The sequence below is a fragment of the Hoplias malabaricus genome, chromosome 4 (genome assembly GCF_029633855.1).
Source record: "Hoplias malabaricus isolate fHopMal1 chromosome 4, fHopMal1.hap1, whole genome shotgun sequence".
NCBI classification, from domain to species: domain Eukaryota; kingdom Metazoa; phylum Chordata; class Actinopteri; order Characiformes; family Erythrinidae; genus Hoplias; species Hoplias malabaricus.
In genome coordinates, this window is record NC_089803.1 from 64,733,466 (window position 1) to 64,754,430 (window position 20,965).

The following is a 20,965-nucleotide window of genomic DNA, read 5'->3' on the forward strand; positions in this document are numbered from 1 at the left end:
GTGAAGTGTAGAGAAACTAAACAACTGCAAAAAAAAAAAAATATATATATATATATATATATATATGACTTCATCTGTACCTTCACATCAGTTTCCAATGGTCTAACAAAGAAGAGAAAAATCACAATAGACAAACTCTTTTTACTGTTTCCTTCCAGAATACATTTTATTTTACATAGTAAAACTCCAAACAGATGCACAAACTGCAAATAGTCGCCACGGCCAAGTAGCCATGACATCATGTGAGAATGAGTAGGAGGAATGAGGAGGCAGGTACTGTCAATCAAAACCATTATTTGTGGCATGTAATGCTGTGCAACATTAAATAAATTAAAAAAAAGAATACAACACTGACTTTGTAGCTAGGAACTGTCCGTTTTATACATGTCACAAACAACAATCAGTAAATCTGGCATATTTGCTGTTGCACTGACCATTTTTGCTATAAGCTCTATCTATATGAGGTCATTCTATAATCATCTTTCATAAATAAATACAACTCAAACGTCTGCACTAATTTTAGCTTCTTATACCCACAAACCCAATTATTACAGAGATCCTAGCTGTGATATTTCCAAGCCAGCAAACCTGTTTGTTTATGACTGAAACATGGCCATCCTGTGTGGACAGTGTATACAATCAGCAGAAGGTGCATGCTCTATTACGGTCAGTGCTTCGGTGTCCCAGTTTACAGTCAGTGCTGTAGAACCAGTATGATTCTTGCAAATGGCATGTTCTTCTACAATCTGGATTTTCTCAGAACTTAAAAAGTTCAGAAACTCAGCCTCTACATCATCGTAGGCTTTCGACCCTTAATTTATTTTCTATACAGTATAAACACTAAAAACCAAAATAAACTCAAAGCATTTCAAACACAAAACATATCATAAAATAAATCATGTAGGCATCTTGCTATCTAGTGAAGCAGCTTTAAAAAATCTCACCAGACATTTAATAATGTTCTAAAATGAGCCATGTACAGTAGTAGAGCAGAGAGCAGGGATGTGTGTGTTTGTGTGTGCTATACAGATCCATTTAAGGTTACTACTTTGAAGAGACTGACCTTTATCTATGTAGACCATTTTAGACCAAAGGTACAGCAGAGTTAAATTGTGAGCTCTTTCATTCAACCAAAATGGTATTTACAAAGACTCCATCCTGATACTGTTAGCTATGTCCATCGCTTGCACCATGCGCATGTGATAAAGGCTTCAATGCTAACTCGCTGCTGGTTCTTTAAAATGGATGAAGATGAAAAACGGAAGGTCAAGTATTAAGAATGCAGTTTAAAAAAATTAAGAAAGTAAAAACGTGAAACAAAGGCAAGAGCGCAAAAGATGGAAAAAGAGTTGAAACGGGGAAAGAATGCTGGATGAATGGATGCATTAGTGCATTTTTTTGTTTAGTATTCTTCCTGATCCCGTGCATGTTCATCGATTTCTTCGTCCTCTGGGGGAGCAAAACCATCCTGAAAATGAACAGGTTTCACTGTCAGAAATCCACAATCAGCAAGTAGACACAGACACACACACACAAACTCTGCACATGCAAGCAAGTGCTGCATTAATGGAAATGTCTCAGTAATGCTGTAATGTGAGACACTTCTGAAAGTGTCAGAAAGACTCACTAAGTGCTGGTTAACCAAACAAACGGTTTATTAATGACAGACTAAACAATCAAAAGGTCATCAATCATACTCTAACCTATCATGAGCTAATCAACCACAGGCTAACCAATCACAGACTAACCAGCAGAAGATTAACCAGTCACAAGCATATCAGTCACAGACAAACCAATCACAGACTGACCAATCAGAGGTTAACCATTCAGGGGCTAAAAAATGATTATAATGTTTATATTAAAATATGCAGTAAAAAATATTTATGTCCCAGATGCCTAATTAACAATTACTAGCAATTAAACGAACAGTTCTGGAGCTCAATTTACCTCAGTAGCATAGAGAATGTCTACAATCTTGGTAAGGACAGGGTTATTCTCGCTCTCATTCTCCTGGCAAATGAGCTCAATGTCACGGAGTTTGCTGAAATAAAAGCCTCTCTCCTTCTCCAGACCATCGACAGTCAGTTTCAGGTCCATTAACTACATGCAGAAGGAAACAGCCAAGCATCCATAGGTTAAAAGCAAAACCAAGGCCAAGGCTTCACTTGGTCCTAAACAATACGAACAGTTTGTGGCTGATCCTAAAAGGAGCTAAAATGTTTAATAAGCATTAATATCAGCTGATATTCTTTCATGTTCATATTTCAGATTTTTAGACAGTTTTGGATAAAAAGTGCTTTATTGACCAACACAACTCATGTCTCAACTGAGACACTTCAAATTCAAATAAACAACAGAAAATATTATATTCATTCATTATCTGTAAGCGCTTATCCAGTTCATGGTTGCGGTGGGTCCAGAGCCTACCTGGAATCATTGGGCGCAAGGCGGGAATACACCCTGGAGGGGGCGCCAGTCCTTCACAGGGCAACACACACACATTCACTCACACCTACGGACACTTTTGAGTCACCAATCCACAATACCAACGTGTGTTTTTGGACTGTGGGAGGAAACCGGAGCACCCGGAGGAAACCCACACGGACACAGGGAGAACACACCAACTCCTCACAGACAGTCACCCGGAGCGGGAATCTAACCCACAACCTCCAGGTCCCTGGAGCTGTGTGACTGCGACACTACCTGCTGCGCCACTGTGCCGCCCCGAAAATATTATATAAATATTATAAATCTTATATAATACAAATAGAGTAAAACTGTAAAAATACAGTAAATATTCTTATGATTGTTTGTGGGTTTTGTTTCTGTAAATTATCTTTTATATTTGGTTTAATTATAATTATGATTTTAACTTTGACACCTTTATCACATGTTGATAATCATAATGTTTGATATTAAAAATGAGTTGCCATTATAAAGGCAGCACTTACAAGACTATGTGAAAAATGTATACACAATAGCATTTTATTGCATTTTTCTATGTGATGAGCTTATAAAGAAAACATTAAATAAACATATTTAATCAAGAACTTACAGTGCCAGGAATATTGATTTTTTCCTACATTTTAGCACTGAAGCAGTACTGAATTTTGCATACCTCAGTGATCAGGTACACTTCCCTGTACTCTATGTCCAACTGTTACTGATCTTTGTAGACTATGTATAACAGATACTGATATGTAAAGATCTAAACATTGGTGTTTACTGTGTGTACATTGTTCTTAAGTTTGTTTGTGTGCAGTTGTACACCTGTTGGTTAAGCTCCATTATTTCAGTATCACTGCCTCCGTTCCGTAACACAGGGTTGTTTCGTCTGATACCAGCTGATGGGGCAGAGCTAGGTGGCCTCTGGGGCATGGATTTTGGTCCTGTTGGAGATGTCCTTTGAGGACCTGCACCAAAACATTAGTTTCCATAATTCACTGTATAGTGTTAAATGCTTCAATCAAAAGCAAACCAGCTCTATTCATTTCACACCTGAATCTGACGATAAAACTTGCACCAATCACATACTGGAAATATCAGGGGCCCGTTAATTATAAATAGTGATGGCACAGAAATCAGCAGAAAATGCTGAATCGGAATGGGAAAAAGGAATGAATCTGATCAAATCCTGTAACAAATCTTTCTTGAGATAACACACACATATTTTGTGATGTCATGATAATGCTAATGGAAACATAACAACACATGCTTTATTTTGGTGACTTAAAACAGGCGATTTTATTATTTTAATATCTGTTTCACGGATATCGACAGAGATGACTTAGGACAAGAACTAGAGTAAAAACCAAGAACACACATTTGACACACATAGAACTATGTCTATTATTTGTGATCAGTAGATGTGATAAAAATGTAATATTCCTCATTCCAAAATGAATAGATATTTACAAAACACAAGCAAAAAAATCTCTACTTCTTAAATACAAGGTTTTAATACAACACAATGATATACCTAATCAAAAACTTTTCAAACAAGAGACCAAAATATGCTAAAAAAAACAATTAGTTTGCTGGCCTTCTTGTCAGGGCCAGCTAAGGTGACCCAATTCCAGTCCATTTCAGATATAAAGCATGAGTAAGAAACTCACATGGGATCAGAAATAATCAGATTAGTTTTGAACTATGGTTCTGCTAATATTTCCTGCTTTTCAGAGGAATATTTTTTAGGTTAGTGAAGGAGTTCACCTGCACTGGGAGGAGGGGTGATGTCCTGGCCTTGTCGTGCAGCCTGGGGGTCGTACTCTTTGCCATCATAGTTTGCGTCAAAGAACTTTTTAAACCACTGAACAAACTCAAAGTTGTCCTGGAACTTCCCCTTCACCAGCCTTTCAACTGGGATGATCTGTGACAAACACATACATAAAATATGCAATAATGTTTGCGTTTTTTTTTTTTTGCACATGTCCCTCATCCTTAATACAAACCGAATTCCAAAAAAGTTGGGACACTAAACAAATTTTGAATAAAAACTGAATGCAATGATGTGGAGAGGGCAAATGTTAATATTTTATTCGTAATAGAACATAGCTGACAGATCAAAAGTTTAATCTGAGTACATGTAACATTTTAAAGGAAAAATATATTGTTTGAAAATTTCATGGCGTCAACAAATCCCAAAAAAGTTGGGACAAGGCTATTTTTTACCACTGTGTGGCATCCCCCCTTCTTACAACACTCAACAGACGTCTGGGGACAGAGGAGACCAGTTTCTCAAGTTTAGAAATAGGAATGCTCTCCCATTCATGTCTAATACAGGCCTGTAACTGTTCATTCGTCTTGGGCCTTCTTTGTCGCACCTTCCTCTTTATGATGCGCCAAATGTTCTCTATAGGTGAAAGATCTGGACTGCAGGCTGCCATTTCAGTCCCCGGATCCTTCTCCTACGTAGCTATGATGTTGTGATTGCTGCAGAATGTGGTCTGGCATTATCTTGTTGAAAAATGCAGGGTCTTCCCTGAAAGAGATGACGTCTAGATGGGAGCATATGTTGTTCTAGACCCGGACATAGTTCTCTGCATTAATGGTGCCTTTCCAGACATGCAAGCTGCCCATGCCACAAGCACTCACGCAACCCCATACCATCAGTGATGCAGGCTTCTGAACGGAGCGTTGATAACAACTCGGGTTATCCTTGTCCTCTCTGGTCCGGATGACATGGCGTCCCAATGTTCCATAAAGAACTTCAAATCGTGACTCATCTGACCACAAAACAGTCTATTATTTTGCCACACTCCATTTTAAAAGACCCCTGGCCCAGTGCAAGTCTGAGCTTGTGGAGCTTGCTTAGAAATGGCTTCTTCTTTGCACTGTAGAGTTTCAGCTGGCAACGGCGGATGGCACGGTGGATTGTGTTCACTGACAATGCTTTCTGGAAGTATTCCTGAGCCCATTCTGTTATTTCCTTGACAGTGGCATTCCTGTTTGAGGTGCAGTGACGTTTAAGGGCTAAGAGATCACGAGCATCCAGTAGAGTTTTACGGCCTTGACCCTTACACACAGCAATTGTTCCAGATTTTCTGAATCTTTTGATGATGTTATGCACGGTTGATGATGATAACTTAAAAGTCTTTGCTATTTTACGCTGGGTAACACCATTCTGGTATTGCTGCACTATCTGTCTGCGCAACAATGGTGGAATTGGTGATCCTCTTACCATCTTGGCTTCGGAGAGACACTGACACTCTGAGAAGCTCATTTATACCCAATCATGTTGTCAATTGACCTAATTAGTGTTAATTGGTCTTCCAGCTGTTCGTTATATGCTCAATTTCCTTTTCCAGCCACTTATTGCTACTTGTCCCAACTTTTTTGGGATTTGTTGACACTGTGAAATTTTGAATCAACATATTTTTCCTTTAAAATGTTACATGTACTCAGATTAAACTTTTGATCTGTCATCTTTGTTCTATTACGAATAAAATATTAATATTTGCCATCTCCACATCATTGCATTCAGTTTTTATTCACAATTTGTTTAGTGTCCCAACTTTTTTGGAATCCGGTTTGTATTTAACTATGTCATTTGGCATTTATAGTATGCAGGTGTCTTTTCTTAGGTTTACCACTGTCTCACCTTGTCCACATTCGTTTTCTTGAAAGCGGCTTGTAGCACTTTGAAGTTTTGAATGTATTCATGCTCCAGTTTTGCCTGAAACCTCACCTTCTTCATCAAAATACACCCAGGGAACAGCATGCCCATAAACTGGCAATATGCAGCACCTGAAGCATCAGAATTGTAACATCAGGAACACACTTAGCTTTACTCACATAGGATGACATTTGCATAGTGTAGTGGATAACATCACATTATTCAGGTAGGAATGTCACTGATATCTCACCTGTTCTGAGCATTCTATTGTTTAAAGATAAAATGCAAATTTACTGAACTTCACAAACTTCTAAATGCTTCCATATGTAAATTCAACTGAAAAGAAATTTGTAACACAAGTGTCGCAGCATAGAGCACACTACCAAATGTAATTCACTAGAATAGTTCAATCAGCAGCTATGAGTGAGGGTCAAACTGGATCAAAACACAAATGAGGCCTCTCATTCTCTTGTCAATGCTTTTGAAAAGCTGCGAATTTTCTTGATTGTTTGGCAGCTTTCATTCTGTGTGTGTGAGTGTAGAGCCATGTATATGGGTGGGTTGCTGGGTGCTGTTTTGTTGGCACTTGATGATTCATGCTTTGTAATTGCTCAGAATACCCTAATAATCCTGAAAAGGGGACCATGAAGTCGATCATTCATTCTAGAATATGCCAGATTTTACAAGGAAGAGCAGACTGTAGGGAGTGAAACAAACAAAAATTATTTTGCTTACATTGTGACAGACCTGAGATAACTGTATTGCTACAGAAGTTATGGGAAAAAGTTAATGTGCAAAATATTCATGTACATCACGCTGATGTTCAAATGTAGACATTATATTATAAACAGAATTATAAACTACATATTCTTCTTGTAGCCATTGTAGAGTATACTTGCAGTAAATTGAATAATACATATTTCAGTGCAGTAGCCCAGTGTTACCAAAACATTATCTCCTTTCAGGGTACAATACATGGATCATCTAATATTAAATTTAAATTAAAAGGTTGGTAAAATCTAAACATCTGTTCAACATGGGTATTTGTAACCAAAAACAAATCATGTTTCTGAATCATATCTGCAGATATTTGGTTAAAGCATCTACACTGGACCATTATTTTCAAATTGATATCATTTTGTTCCAAAATAAATTTAATAAAAAAATTATGTTCAAAACTGGCTCATGGTAATGAATGTAATGGATGCTGAGAAATTAGGAAGCTTTTGTCTCTTTTTCTGGTATATATCTTGGATGAAAAAGGATTTACCTACCTGTGCAAAGCTGCTCTATCTTAGTGTAGTTGAGGTGCAGAGAATCGTTGACCCAAGAAAGCATGTCATGTCTGCTCATGTTCTCTATGGTCATGGATGTGGAATACACATTCACCGCCATCCCCCAGCTAAAAAAGAGAGGGTAAAGTAAATATTTCATTTACATTTGTGGCATTTAGCTGATGTGACCTTGAGTGAAAATAATATCTCACACAATAGATGTAGCAATATATATATATATATATATCCCATTAAATGTCTGTAAAATGCCTTGGTCAAAGTACCATAAAGTACCAGCCCTGTTCAGAATAACCGGTTTCAGCACCTGTTCCTTTAAATACGAAAGAGCCACAGCTCAGTTCAGCAGGACAGTGAGCAGCATTGAGGAGCAAGGAGTGGAGCGTTTGGTTTGTAGCCCATTTATATATCATTATATATCTGTGCTTGCTGGGTGTATTTTGCTTCATTTAACCTCATCATTGTGCTCTCACTAGACATGGGTCCAGTGCTGTGATTGGAGAGTTTTGAAAAAGGAGCCCAGTCTGTTCTAAAATATCTGCAGTCTATGTAAAAAGCAGCACAAAATAAGAAAGACTAGACTTAGGCAAAGAAAAAAAAAAAATACTGGGTTGTTTAACTTCACAGTTTGTGGGTTGGTAGGAGGCTCCAGAACCCCAATTTAATGTGCACATGCAATGAACACATTAATTCGTATTTTCTGTACAATGATTCTAGCATATAAAAAAAATTGGAGAGCTGCAATTGTTGCGAGTTATTTATTTATTTATTTATTTATGTTTTTGTGATTGTAACTGAAATACGTTCCTTTAACTTGACACAGCTTGTTGTAAATTACACTTTCACTTTTCCAGGTTTCACCTCCATGTCACATATTTTGTGTGTAGTTGTTAAACAAAGCCTCATATGTATCTCAGTTCATACATTTTCAAATGCCACTGTGACATTGTAAAAGGAGCAATACAAAAAGCACTAAATGGCCAAAAGTTTGTATTCATACACCTCTAACCAACACTTGGCATTGAGAATGGTGTTTTAAGCTCATGTGCAGCTGTTCCAGAGTGTCCAGTTTGTTATCATGAGTCTCTAAGGAGATTACTAACAACACTTTTGTCCAAAACAGATGCACCATAAAACAGCTGAATTCAGTGATAATAAGTGGTGTTTACAAACTTTGGACAGAAAGTGAACAGGTGACAAATAACTCAGCATCAAAGTACACGGAATCATAATATGTCACACATTTCCACTGTGAGGACTTCCTCCTTGTTGGCAGTGTACATGTACAAGTGAGTGTGTGTGTGTGAAAGTTCTTTTGTTGGTGAACTGTGCTGTTCTTAGTCCTCTGTAATAAGATTACATTAAATCGTCTGCTCACATTAGAGGCCTGCAAAGCACACTTTTCAGACAACAGGAGAGTGCAAGAACTAACGAAGGTTAAAGCAGAAACATGGATATATGATGGTCGCAGTCACACGGCTCCGGGGACCTGGAGGTTGTGGGTTCAATTCCCGCTCCAGGTTACTGTCTGTGAGGAGTTTGGTGTGTTCTCCCCGTGCCCGCGTGGGTTTCCTCCGGGTGCTCCGGTTTCCTCCCACAGTCCAAAAACACACGTTGGTAGGTGGATTGGCGACTCAAAAGTGACCGTAGGTGTGAGTGTGTGTGTGAGTGTGTGTGTTGCCCTGTGAAGGACTGGTGTCTCCTCCAGGGTGTATTCCCGCCTTGCGCCCAATGATTCCAGGTAGGCCCTGGACCCACCGTGACCCTGAATTGGATAAGCGGTTACAGATAACGGATGGATGGATATATGATATACCTGCAGTCTGAATCCTGGCAAGTGCTTTGTGGTTAAAAATATGTGAACAAATTTAAAGAGGAAAACACTTAAACATGGCATTTCTCAGCAAATTTGAGTGCAGTGTTTTTTTTTTATATTAAATAGGGCTTAACGTATTGGATAAGACATAAAAATATTAAAATTGTGCTTTAACATTTGTACAGACTGTGTTTTATGTTTTATATCTCCTCCAATAAATTACATTCAGCAAATAAACAGAAATTGTACACAAAATGTAGTACAAAAAAGTCACAGAGCACTTTGCATCACCAGTGCAAACTCCAGGAGTCTTGCTCTCTGGGTTGGCAGAATGGACTTTCTTCTCCCCTCACCACCATCATGACACGAAACAGCATGTGCTGGGGTCTATTTAGGTGGCTTTGCAGACCTAGTGTCCCACTCTGTACAGTGGGGTTGTGCTAGCAGCAGTTAAGAGAGAGTAGCTGGCTTTGCATCCTTCAGAGAATAGTGTGCTTGTCTCATCCTCCCAGAATGGTGGTATAATGTGAATGAGAAAGTCAGAGCTACAGTGTGAAATGGGTGACTACTACTCTGGGAAAAGAATGGGGGGAAAAAAAAGAGCTACGAGGATTTGTTTCACTATGCAGTTGGCCTACAAACACTGGGCATTGACTCTTGAGTATGACTCAGAGGTACATATTCACTAGTTTATTTATACACCTACACTTATGTCATATTTTAATGTATTTTTATATTTTGGAATTTTCAAGTTAATAATAATAATATATTTAAATATAAACAAAATAATTTGATCCATTTAATGTTTAATGTGCTTTTTTAAAGGTATTTGTAAAGTATTGTAAACAGTGGTGGTGACTGAACCAAACTTATGAAGAAATGAATTCCTTTAAGTGTTGTTTTATGATTATATTGAAAATAAAAATATATGAAATTTTATAAATTATATGAAGTTTAATTTAATTCATGGCAGACTGTCAAAAGGGCATGGGCAAAACATTCATTCATTATCTGTAACCGCTTATCCAGTTCAGGGTCGCGGTGGGTCCAGAGCCTACCTGGAATCATTGGGCACAAGGCAGGAACACAACCTGGAGGGGGCGCCAGTCCTTCACAGGGCAACACACACTCACTCATACCTAGGGACACTTTTTAGTCGCCAATCCACCTACCAATATGTGTTTTTGGACCGTGGGAGGAAAATGGAACACCCGGAGGATATTGCGAGACAGATACGGGGAGGACACACCAAGCTCCTCATAGACAGTCACCCGGAGCGGGGCTTGAAACCACAACCTCCAGGTCCCCAGAGCTGTGTGACTGAGACACTACCTGCTGCTCCAACGTGCCACCCATGATTGAAACATCTCATCTCATCTCATCTTCTTTTCCGCTTTTCCATTTCAGGGTCGCCGTGGCAACAGGGCGAGCAAAGAAGCCCAGACGTCTCTGTCCCTCGCAACATCCACCAATTCCTCCTGGGGGATCCCAAGGCGTTCCCAGGCCAGCCGGGAGATATAATCCCTCCAGCGTGTCCTGGGTCTACCCCGGGGCCTCCTTCCAGTTGGACGTGCCTGGTATACCTCCAGTGGGAGGCGTCCAGGAGGCATCCTGATCAGATGCCCAAACCACCTCAACTGACTTCTCTCAACGCGAAGGAGCAGCGACTCTACTCCGAGCTCCTCCCTAGTCACTGATCTCCTCCCCCGATCACGGAGAGTACGCCCAGCAACTCGTCGGAGAAAGCTCATTTCGGCCGCTTGTATCCGCGATCTTGTTCTTTCAATAACCAGAGCTCATGACCATAGGTGAGAGTGGGGACATAGACTGACCGGTAAATTGAGAGCTTTGCTTTATGGCTCAGCTCTCTCTTCACCACAACGGTGTGGTACAGTGACCGCATTACTGCAGACGCTGCACCTATCCTACGGTCAATCTCACTATCCATCTTCCCATCACTCGTGAACAAGAACCCGAGATACTTGAACTCCTTCACTTGGGCCAGGTTCTCACCCCTTACCTGAAGGGAGCATGCCATCTGTTTCCGGGAGATAACCATGGCCTCAGACTTGGAGGTGCTGATCCACATACCGACCGCTTCACACTTGGCTGCAAACTGCTCAAGTGAACGCTGGAGGCCTCCGTGCGAAGAAGCCAGAAGAACAACATCGTCCGCAAAAAGCAGAGATGCCACCTCCTGAGCTCCTCGACAGAAGCCCTCTTGCCCCAGGCTACGCCGTGCCACCCTGTCCATGAATATCAGGAAGAGGAGTGGAGATAAGGCACAGCCCTGACGGAGTCCAATGCCCACACTAAACAAGCTTGACTTACTACCAAGGATGCAAACACAACCCAAACTCTGAGAGTACAAGGACCGTACGGCTCGCCAGAGCGACCCTGGCACCCCATACTCCTGGAGCACCACAGAATCTCTCGGGGAACACGGTCATATGCCTTCTCCAAATCCACAAAGCATGTGTAGAGTGGAGTAGCAAATTCCCACGCCCCCTCAATCATCTGTGAAAAAGTAAAGAGTTGGTCCATAGTTCCACGGCCAGGATGAAATCTGCATTGTTCCTCCAAAATCCTAGGTTCGACTATCAGACAGATTCTCCTTTCCAGCACCTTATCATAGACTTTCCCCGGGAGGCTGAGAAGTGTAATGCCATGATAATTGGCACACTTTCTCCGGCCCCCTTTTTTGAAAATAGGAACCACCACCCAGTTTGCCAATCCGAAGGCACCGTTCCTGAGGTCCATGCAATATTGTATAGGCATGTCATCCAAGACAGCCCCACAGTATTGAGTGCCTTCAGTAACTCTGGGCAAATCTCATCCACTCCTGGAGCTTTGCCACTGCGAAGCTTTTTCACCACCTCAGTGACTTCAGCCAAGGAAACGGAATCTGACCCCCCAAACACTTCTGGCCCTACCTCCTGCACAGGAGGCATGTCTCTCGGGTTAAGGATTTCCTCAAAGTGCTCCTTCCAACGCCCAACAATACGCTCAGTCGAGTTCAGAGTTTCACTATCCTTGCTGAGCACAGCTTGGACAGTGTCCCCCCTCCCCCTCCTGAGCTGTCGGAGTGTTTTCCAGAACCTCTTTGATGCCGCCCGGAAGTCATTCTCCATGGCCTCTCCAAACTCCTCCCATGCTCTGGATTCTGCTTCAGCAACTGCCACAGCTGCAGCCTTTTTCGCCTGCCGGTACCCATCCGCAGAATCGGAGCTAGCCAATCCCGAAAAGCCTCCTTCTTCCGCTTGACAGCTTCCCTCACCCCCGGTGTCCACCAACAGGTTCTTGAGTTGCCGCCATAACAGGCACCGACAAGCTTTTGACCACAGCTACATGCAGCCGCTTCCACGATGCAGGTCCGGAACATTGTCCATTCAGACTCCATTCCCCCTACCTCCTCCGGAACATGTGAGAAGTTCTCTCGGAGGTGAGAGTTGAAATCCATCCGGACAGAGTCATCTGCCAGCTTTTCCCAGCACACCCTCACTATGCTTTTGGGTTTACCAGGTCTGTCAGGCAGCTTTCCCCGCCATCGGATCCAACTCACCACCAGATCGTGATCGGTTGACAGCTCAGCCCCTCTCTTTACCCGAGTGTCCAAAACATATGGCCTCAGGCCAGAAGACACAACCACAAAGTCGATCATTGACCTTTGGCCCAGAGTGCTCTGGTACCAAGTACACTTATAAGCAATCTTATGTTCGAACATGGTGTTCGTTATGGACAAACCATGGCTAGCACAGAAGTCCAACAACATCACACCACTTGGGTTTAGATCAGGCAGTCCGTTCCTCCCAATTACTCCTCTCCAGGTTTCCCAGTCATTGCCAGCCAACGTTAGCATTGAAGTCCCCCAGCAAAACAATAGAGTCACTGCATGGAATCCCTTCTAGAACTCCACTCACTGCCTCCAAGAAGGCCGAATACTCTGCTGTTCAGTGCATACGCACACACAACAGTCAAAGTTTTCCTCTCTGCAAGCCGGAGCCACATTGAGGCGACCCTCTCGTTTACTGGGACAAACTCCAGCTGTACAGGCGCCAGCCAGGGACTTGTGAGTATCCCCACACCCTCCCGGCGCCTCTCACCTTGTGCAACTCCTGAGTAGGAGAGAGACCAACCCCTATCGAGGAGTTTGGTTCCAGAGCCCACACTGTGTGTAGAGGTGAACCCAACTATATCTAGCTGGCATCTCTCAACCTCACGCACCAGCTCTGGCTCTTTCCCCCCCAGTGAAGTTATGTTCCACGTACCAAGAACCAGTTTCCGCTGACAAGTTCCACGACGCCAGGGGCCCCTTTGCCCCTGCTCTGTGCCCGATGGGCATTGCACTGCACCCCTACTCTGGAGGGTCACATGATCCTCCCATGTTGCCATTTCGGGCTGAGCCCGGCCGGGTTACGTGGGCTGCCCGGCCACCAGGCGCTCGCCGTTGGACACTACCCCCAGGCCTGGCTCCAGGGGTAGGTCCCGGTAACCCTCTCCCGGGCAGGGAGAGTACTGACTTTTAATGGGTGTACTCATAGGGATGCTTTTGGATCATGTTTGTCTGGATCTTTACTCCAGACCCATGGGAGACCCTGCTGGGAGCTAACAGCTCCCGACGACATAGCCCTGGAGGTCATGAGACCACACAAGCCCTTCCGCCATGACAAGGCCCTGATCCAGGAAAGTTAAACCCATGTGGACACGGGGAGAACACACTAAGCTCCTCACAGACAGTCACCCGGAGCAGGACTTGAACCCACAAATTCCAGGTCCCGGGAGCTGTGTGACTGCGACACTACCGTCTGCGCCACCTTGCCGCCCGACGATTGAAACAGTGACATATAAATAATTACATATAAATGGAATTGTGTAGTGGATAATAATTCTCCACAGTATAAAAAAATATGAGTCAGTACATTTCTCTATAATGTAATCTTTCACATAAAACCACTCTGAAATAAATCTAACTTTGTTTACCTCTCAACCACTGAATTATGTGAAGATTTAAAAAAATGAACAGCAGTTTTGTGAGGGAAAAGGAATTTGTAAACTCCTCTGTTTGTGTTTTGGGTATTATTATATTACTTTACCTTAGTTCAGTTTATGTTACCATCTAGAATGTTAGTTAAAGATCCCCTCCACTCAAAATCAAATGCCTTGTGAACATGTATGTGTTTTGTTTCATACAGCAGAAAATGTATTGTGTGAGAAATAAACAGTCCTTTTGGTAGTTGAAAATTCCTGTAAACACTGGAGTGTTTTAAAGGGGTGGATTCAGACAGCCAAGGTTTCTTACAACATAAACCTAAGGAACCAATCCCATCAACTTATGGGGCTGGACTTATTTGGGCTACAGGTGAGTGTTGGAGGGGTGGGTGGAGATAGAAGCGGGACTAATTGGATATTCACAGTTCTCTACATACAGAATGGTAGTTGAAGGTGTAGTAATATTTCATTCATTCATTATCTGTAACCGCTTATCCAGTTCAGGGTCGCGGTGGGTCCAGAGCCTACCTGGAATCATTGGGCGCAAGGCGGGAATACACCCTGGAGGGGGCACCAGTCCTTCACAGGGCAACACAGACAGACACACACACACACACACACACACATTCACACCTACGGATACTTTTAAGTCGCCAATCCACCTGCATTGTGTGTTATTGGACTGTGGGAGGAAACCCGGAGCACCCGGGATAAACCCATGCAGACACGGGGAGAACACACCAACTCCTCACAGACAGTCACCCGGAGCGGGAATCTAACCCACAACCTCCAGGCCCCTGGAGCTGTGTGACTGCGACACTACCTGCTGCACCACCGTGCCGCCCAAGTGGATCTTCATGTTACAGGTTAAACACAGGTGCCAGTCAGGCTAGTGATAATAAGGAGGTAATTAGTTTGCTACTAGAGTGGTAAGTTAGCTAGTGAGCTAACAACAGTTAAGATTTCATGAGCAAACCAGTGAAGTGGTCAATACACCTGCATTTAGGTTCCGGTTAAAAAAACAAACGTGTATTTGCAGAAATGAGATTAGCTTAATAATACATGACAAGTAGCACTAGTTAGTTCTTCCAGAGGCCTTGGGAAAAGTGACAGTTGAAAGGATGCACTAATATAAAGACTCTCAGCCTTGTAACGTTAGCAAACCCAGCTAAACTATTATTCGTAGTTCGTTTTAACGGCACTCAGTAAAACCAGACAGGGACGCTCAGAGGCGAATTAACGAACTAAATGACAAACGCTTCACGTTAAGTAACAGAATTTTCAACCACGCTCCTCAAATGGGTCAGGACTCTCATCCTAGTAACATATGACGCTGTTGCGGTTCTTATATGTTTTCTGGGTCTCACGATATTTTCACTAACGTTAACGCTTTTTCACAACATCTAAATAACGATAAAGAATAAAGCAGTAGACGTTTTACTCACAATCCTCCTAAAGAGGCGCTTGTTTGTTGTGCTGCGTGTCTCTGCTCCTCTCTCGTTGCTGTGTCTGTTGGAGATGTCCGACTGCTGAGGGAATGGCTCTATTGAACCAATTCATTTAAATGAACCGACCTTTCGAACTGATTCACGTGTCCAACGGAATCAAACTATCGTAGGTTAGTGTTTACTCAACTGTTACAATTTTACAATATAGCTACTCCTAAATAGGTGTTGTCAATTAGTGATTATTAATGAGGTCATGAACCTAATAAAAATGCAAAATAATATGTTATTATAAAAGTAAGCTGGGTTGGCTTTGTCAGTATTATACACATTGATTATTATGTAACAGGTCAGTGTAGACGGTCTCATTTTAAATCATTCATGAATTTAATTAAGTTTTATTGGAATTGCACTTTTCACAACAAAAGTCATCACAATGCAGCTTTATGGAGATCTGGGTTCCAGGCTGTTTCTCAATACCAAGAACAGACTGTTTCTCAATAACAAGAAAATAAACACTGGACTTGTGTTTTCTAGAAGAACATTCCTGAGAAGTCAGCTCAGTAGAGCAAGTTTGCGATGCTGCCATGATGATATTTATGTTGTTCTCACAGGCAAGTCATGGACTGTTTCTCAATTTTATGACTTGCCCATGAAAATCCTAACTGAAATTGGTTCATGACTTGCCAATTTTGGTGAAGCAAGAACAACATCCGGGTACTTTAACTGTTCTTGGCATGTGTTCCTTGAGTCTACTTCAGCAGTGGAAGATGACGTCTAGCAAGAACACAGGGACATAAATGCATTGAGAATCAGCCTAAGCCTTCTTTGAACAAACCAGGGGCAACTTGTGGTAAAGAAAACTCCCTCAGCACATGAGGAATAAACCTTGAGAGGAACCAAGACCCAATAGGGAGAATCCATCATTCTACTATCAGTTTAGGAGAGCACAAAAAACAACAGTAAAAATAAACTGACAGAGAACTTAAAATAACTTATTTCATGTACTTTCATGAATTAGTTCAGAGTTCTTAGTTGTCCCTAGGTTATGATTAAGGTGATCCAGTCAGTGGATAAATTGCACCATCTGGGAATATATGCTGTTTATATACAAAACCACTGTTGTTTTAATGAGTTTTAAATAAAATATAATTTGGTCAAGAAACTATTACATGGGGTCGATTCACTGAACCTGACAGTTCAAAAGAATCGGTTCAGTGAGACTGAGCCGAACGTCCCATGACCACACTGCGTCCGAATCAGCCAAACAGAGTGACAAGACAAAACTCTTTAGACTGGTCCCTACGATTTAACAGATTACAGCACACGGGCCGCGACGATCTTTGTCTTTAACGCATTCATGGAGAACATTCGAGACAATGAAAGTCTCATTTTTAGACAAAAGGGGTTTTGTTGTTGTGCTGTTTTTATGACGAACGTTGCAGGTCCGTGTGAGTTATGCACATGCGCAGTAGTGTTTCCTCCACACGGCCTTGACAACGGTGTAAACATGACACGGCTGCTTGCGATATTTAACACAATTCATTGTCGACACTACACTTTTGGCCAATAACTGTATTATATCTTCTTATACAACAACTTGCTACTACTTCTACCATCAATAATGTTAATAAAATCATATAATTGTATATTACAAGAACTATGCCGTTTCACGAATAGAGAATATACAACAACATATAAATGTGGGCTATTTAAAAATATTATCGCTAATTGTTTAATAAATAATTAATTAATTATGTAACTAAGTAATGTATTTTAAGTAATTTCTAACAAAATGCACACAATGTTACAAAAACATATACAAAACATATAAATAAAAAAAACGTATAAAAATACAAAAACATTTTTCATTAAATGCAATAATTTACTGTTGTACTGTTATATTAAATAATATTTATTATTATTCCATAAGGCAACATATTTGTGTCACACTGCTAGGCTATAGAAAATCTCATATGTCACAGGATAATACAAGAGATTTCATCATTAAGTAAAAAGTTTTCTATTTTGAATAGTTTTACCATTATTTGCAGCAATTTCTGGTCTCTTATGAAGCGTATTTGCAAAGAATATTAATTTATATATTAATTAATTTATAAATTAGCATCTTCCACTGGTTAATATATTAAAAAATTAATTATATTCTTCTGATAAATAGAAAAAAACACTAAAAATACAAGTTGATATGAAGTCTACTGGTGTCTTCTCCAACTGTGAAATGACCAATAATACAACAGCAGCAACAACAAATACATAATCACAGCTATTTTATCTTTAAATAAATTATGTTTTGCTTTAATCATTCACATCCTGTACGCCTTTCATCCTGATAAGGGTTTTGATGATTCTGCAGGAAGCCTAATTGGGTGCAAGGCAGGAACACACTCTGGATAGGGCACCAGAATATCAGGCAATACATACTCACCCAATCACTCACACACTCACACCTGTGGACAGTTTCACACAGCGAATCCACCTATCAGCTTGTGATTTTGGACTGTGGGAGGAAACCCATGCAGACAAGAGGAGAACACAACCGACACAAAGGTAGAAACTAAGGACACCATGCAAATGGTGGGCCCTGGAAACGTGTAAGAGAAACATTAGCTACGGACACTATGCCATCCTCGTCTATATCTTGGGGCCAGAGCAGCACTTGTGGGTCAGGTGCTTTGCTCAAAGGCACTTTATTCATGGATGTTGAGGGAGGAGAAAGCACTGATCCTTTACTCACCTAGGCGTTTTTATTTTCCTGCCTGGCAAGGCAATCAAACTCATCATCCTGCTTTTCTAATCTTTAGTCCATGGCTCCAAGAGGCAAAACGGAGATACAAGGTTTTGATCTAACTGCAACAATATTTTCTAGATACTCTTGGTGTATGGTATACAGTATTTATGATCAATTCAAAATGTATTGACTAAAAAAGTCCATTCAAGAAAGCTTGTTTATAGAAATGTGATCAAGTCCAGTGCAGAATCCCCCACTAGATGGCAGTACATATTTGTGATGGTGACTATTCAACATACACCAATCATCCACAACATTAAAATCACTGACAGGTTAAGTGAATGACATTGATTTTCTCTTTCCAGACGCACTTGTGGAGGGGTGGGTTATATTAGGCCGCAAGTTGATATCCAGGAAGAAGGAAAAAATAGGCGGGGGATTTAGACAAGGACAAATTTCATGGCTGGGTCAGAGTGTCTCCAAAATGGCAGATTTTAATCACAATACGCAGAGGTTAGTAACTACCAAAGGTGTTCCAAGAAGGAACATAAAATGCTCAAATGGGTCACTCATGACGACCCTTGGTGGGGTAAATGAAAAAATGGGGCAGTACAGTCCTACACACCTAAACAGAGGGTGCAAGTCGTTAAGTGTGAGTATGAGGACAGGGCTTTGCATTGACCACACAGTCATTGTAATGGAAGGAAATACTGGTGGCTTGAAGAGCTAAATGAATTTCTTCAGTCTCGATTTTTAAAAATGTATAAATAATATCTCACTTTTTTCTCTTTTATCAAGGGTGGGTTGTGCATATAAATCACTAAAAGCCATGCTTCTTTTAAGCTGTATACTTAAAGGTGTGTCCCAGTTCTGTTTTCAAGCTTCTGACACGTTTTGGACTCAGTCCCCTGCTTTTCACCCTTTGATGATGTCATGAAAGTGAACATTTTCAAAGAGAAAATTAGGGAATATGTTAAGAATTGGGACAGGGCCATAAACTCTCAGAGAGACAGAGCTGAGGCCCATGTGTGTCTCGTTATGGGTGGGGCATGACCTCTGAACCTCTGGGCCTTGGATCAGAGAAATCCTGAGCAGTGTGTGTGTGGAGGCTGTGGCTGTATCCAGACACTTTTGCTACTGCTCCTCTCCTCCCAACAAGATTATAGAGGAGTGGAGAGGAGGAATTCAAGGAAATCAAGCTGAAAGACTACTCAAATCCTCAAATCAAAGATTTATGAAAACATGCCCCTAATGCTCCCACAGCTAGTCACAGTGACTGAGTTTTGGTTCTATAAATAAAAGAAAATCACTGTTTAAAGCAAGTCTCCTCTGTGCTGCCCACCCACTCTGGATGTATGTAAAAGATTCCTCAGGTAGTGTGTACTCATGTGTCCTCTGCTGGAAGTGGCTTCAGCGAGTGTTTGGAGCAGCTTCTCTCCTTTCCTCCGGTGTTTGGGCAGCTGGCAAGATGTCTTTTCCAGGTCATGGAGGTGAGGAGTAAGTTTCAGAGATTTAGGGTTTTAGACACAGCTTATGTTTATAGCCCAAGGGTAAAGGTCACTTTGGTCTTGTTTACATTTGGCACTTAAATGTTTGCTGTATCTGGATGTTGCCGTCCTGGGTGGTGTTTCACAAGGCAGGATTCCTCAGTTTAACAAGAAAAGCCCAGGAAAACAAGCTAAGGGATATTAAGTTAGTTGGCTAACTGAGAAATCTTGCTTTGTGGAATACCCCTCTGACCCCAAGCAAGCCAAACTCACACTGAGATTGGATCTGTAATGTGAACACAAAGCAGGCAGCAAGCCTACATTCACAGTCTGATGTAGGTGTGGGCAGCTGAGGGCCACAGTCCAGCACAGATTGGCGCTGCCCTGCTTTAACTCACCTTCTAACCAAGTTGATACAGGTGAGTTTGAGCACGGATGTCCCCAGACTGTGCAGCTACTAGACTCCTAGTCTAAAGCTAGGTTGTAAACCCTGATTCTCAACTGTGCTTTCACTGGAAACATTCATTCATTCATTCATTGTCTGTAACTACCTATCCAGTTCAGGGTCATGGTGGGTCTGGAGCCTACCCAGAATCACTGTGAGCAAGGCAGGAACGCACCCTACAGACACTTTTGTTGAGTCTCCAATCCACCTACCAGCATGTGTTTTTGGCCTGTGGGAGGAAACCGGAGCACCCGGAGGAAACCCACGCAGACACAGGAAGAATACACCACACTCCTCACAATCACCCAGGGGAAACCCACACAGACACAGAGAGAACACACCACACTCCTCACAGAGAGTCACCCGGAGGAAACCCACGCAGACACAGAGAGAACACACCACACTCCTCACAGACAGTCACATGGAGGAAACCCACGGGGACACAGGGAGAACACACCACATTCCTCACAGACAGTCACCCGGAGGAAACCCACGCAGACACAGAGAGAACACACCACACTCCTCACAGACAGTCACCTGGAGGAAACCCACGCAGACACAGAGAGAACACACCACACTCCTCACAGACAGTCACCCGGAGGAAACTCACACAGACACAGGGAGAAC

The 20,965-nt window shown here is 41.8% G+C and overlaps 1 protein-coding gene across 1 annotated transcript; it reads right to left on the reverse strand.

Annotated features, from left to right (window-relative positions):
- Positions 1-150: 150 nt before the first annotated feature.
- On the reverse strand, positions 151-15,786 carry mapre3b (microtubule-associated protein, RP/EB family, member 3b). The gene is made up of 7 exons (XM_066668109.1): positions 15,658-15,786; positions 7,390-7,517; positions 6,101-6,246; positions 4,213-4,369; positions 3,271-3,413; positions 1,948-2,100; positions 151-1,468 (listed from the first exon to the last, which is right to left on the reverse strand). Exons 2-7 carry the CDS (start codon positions 7,508-7,510, stop codon positions 1,403-1,405), a joined length of 786 nt encoding a protein of 261 aa, XP_066524206.1. The 5' UTR covers positions 7,511-7,517; positions 15,658-15,786; the 3' UTR covers positions 151-1,402.
- Positions 15,787-20,965: the final 5,179 nt, after the last annotated feature.

Coding starts and splice junctions, on each gene's coding strand:
- mapre3b (XM_066668109.1), bottom strand. CDS start 7,510: ATGGCGGTGAATGTGTATTCCACATCCATGACCATAGAGAACATGAGC. Junction 4,370..6,100: donor AGAAAACGAATGTGGACAAG/GTGAGACAGTGG, acceptor TGTTTGTCACAG/ATCATCCCAGTTGAAAGGCT. Junction 1,469..1,947: donor ACATTCTCTATGCTACTGAG/GTAAATTGAGCT, acceptor GTTCATTTTCAG/GATGGTTTTGCTCCCCCAGA.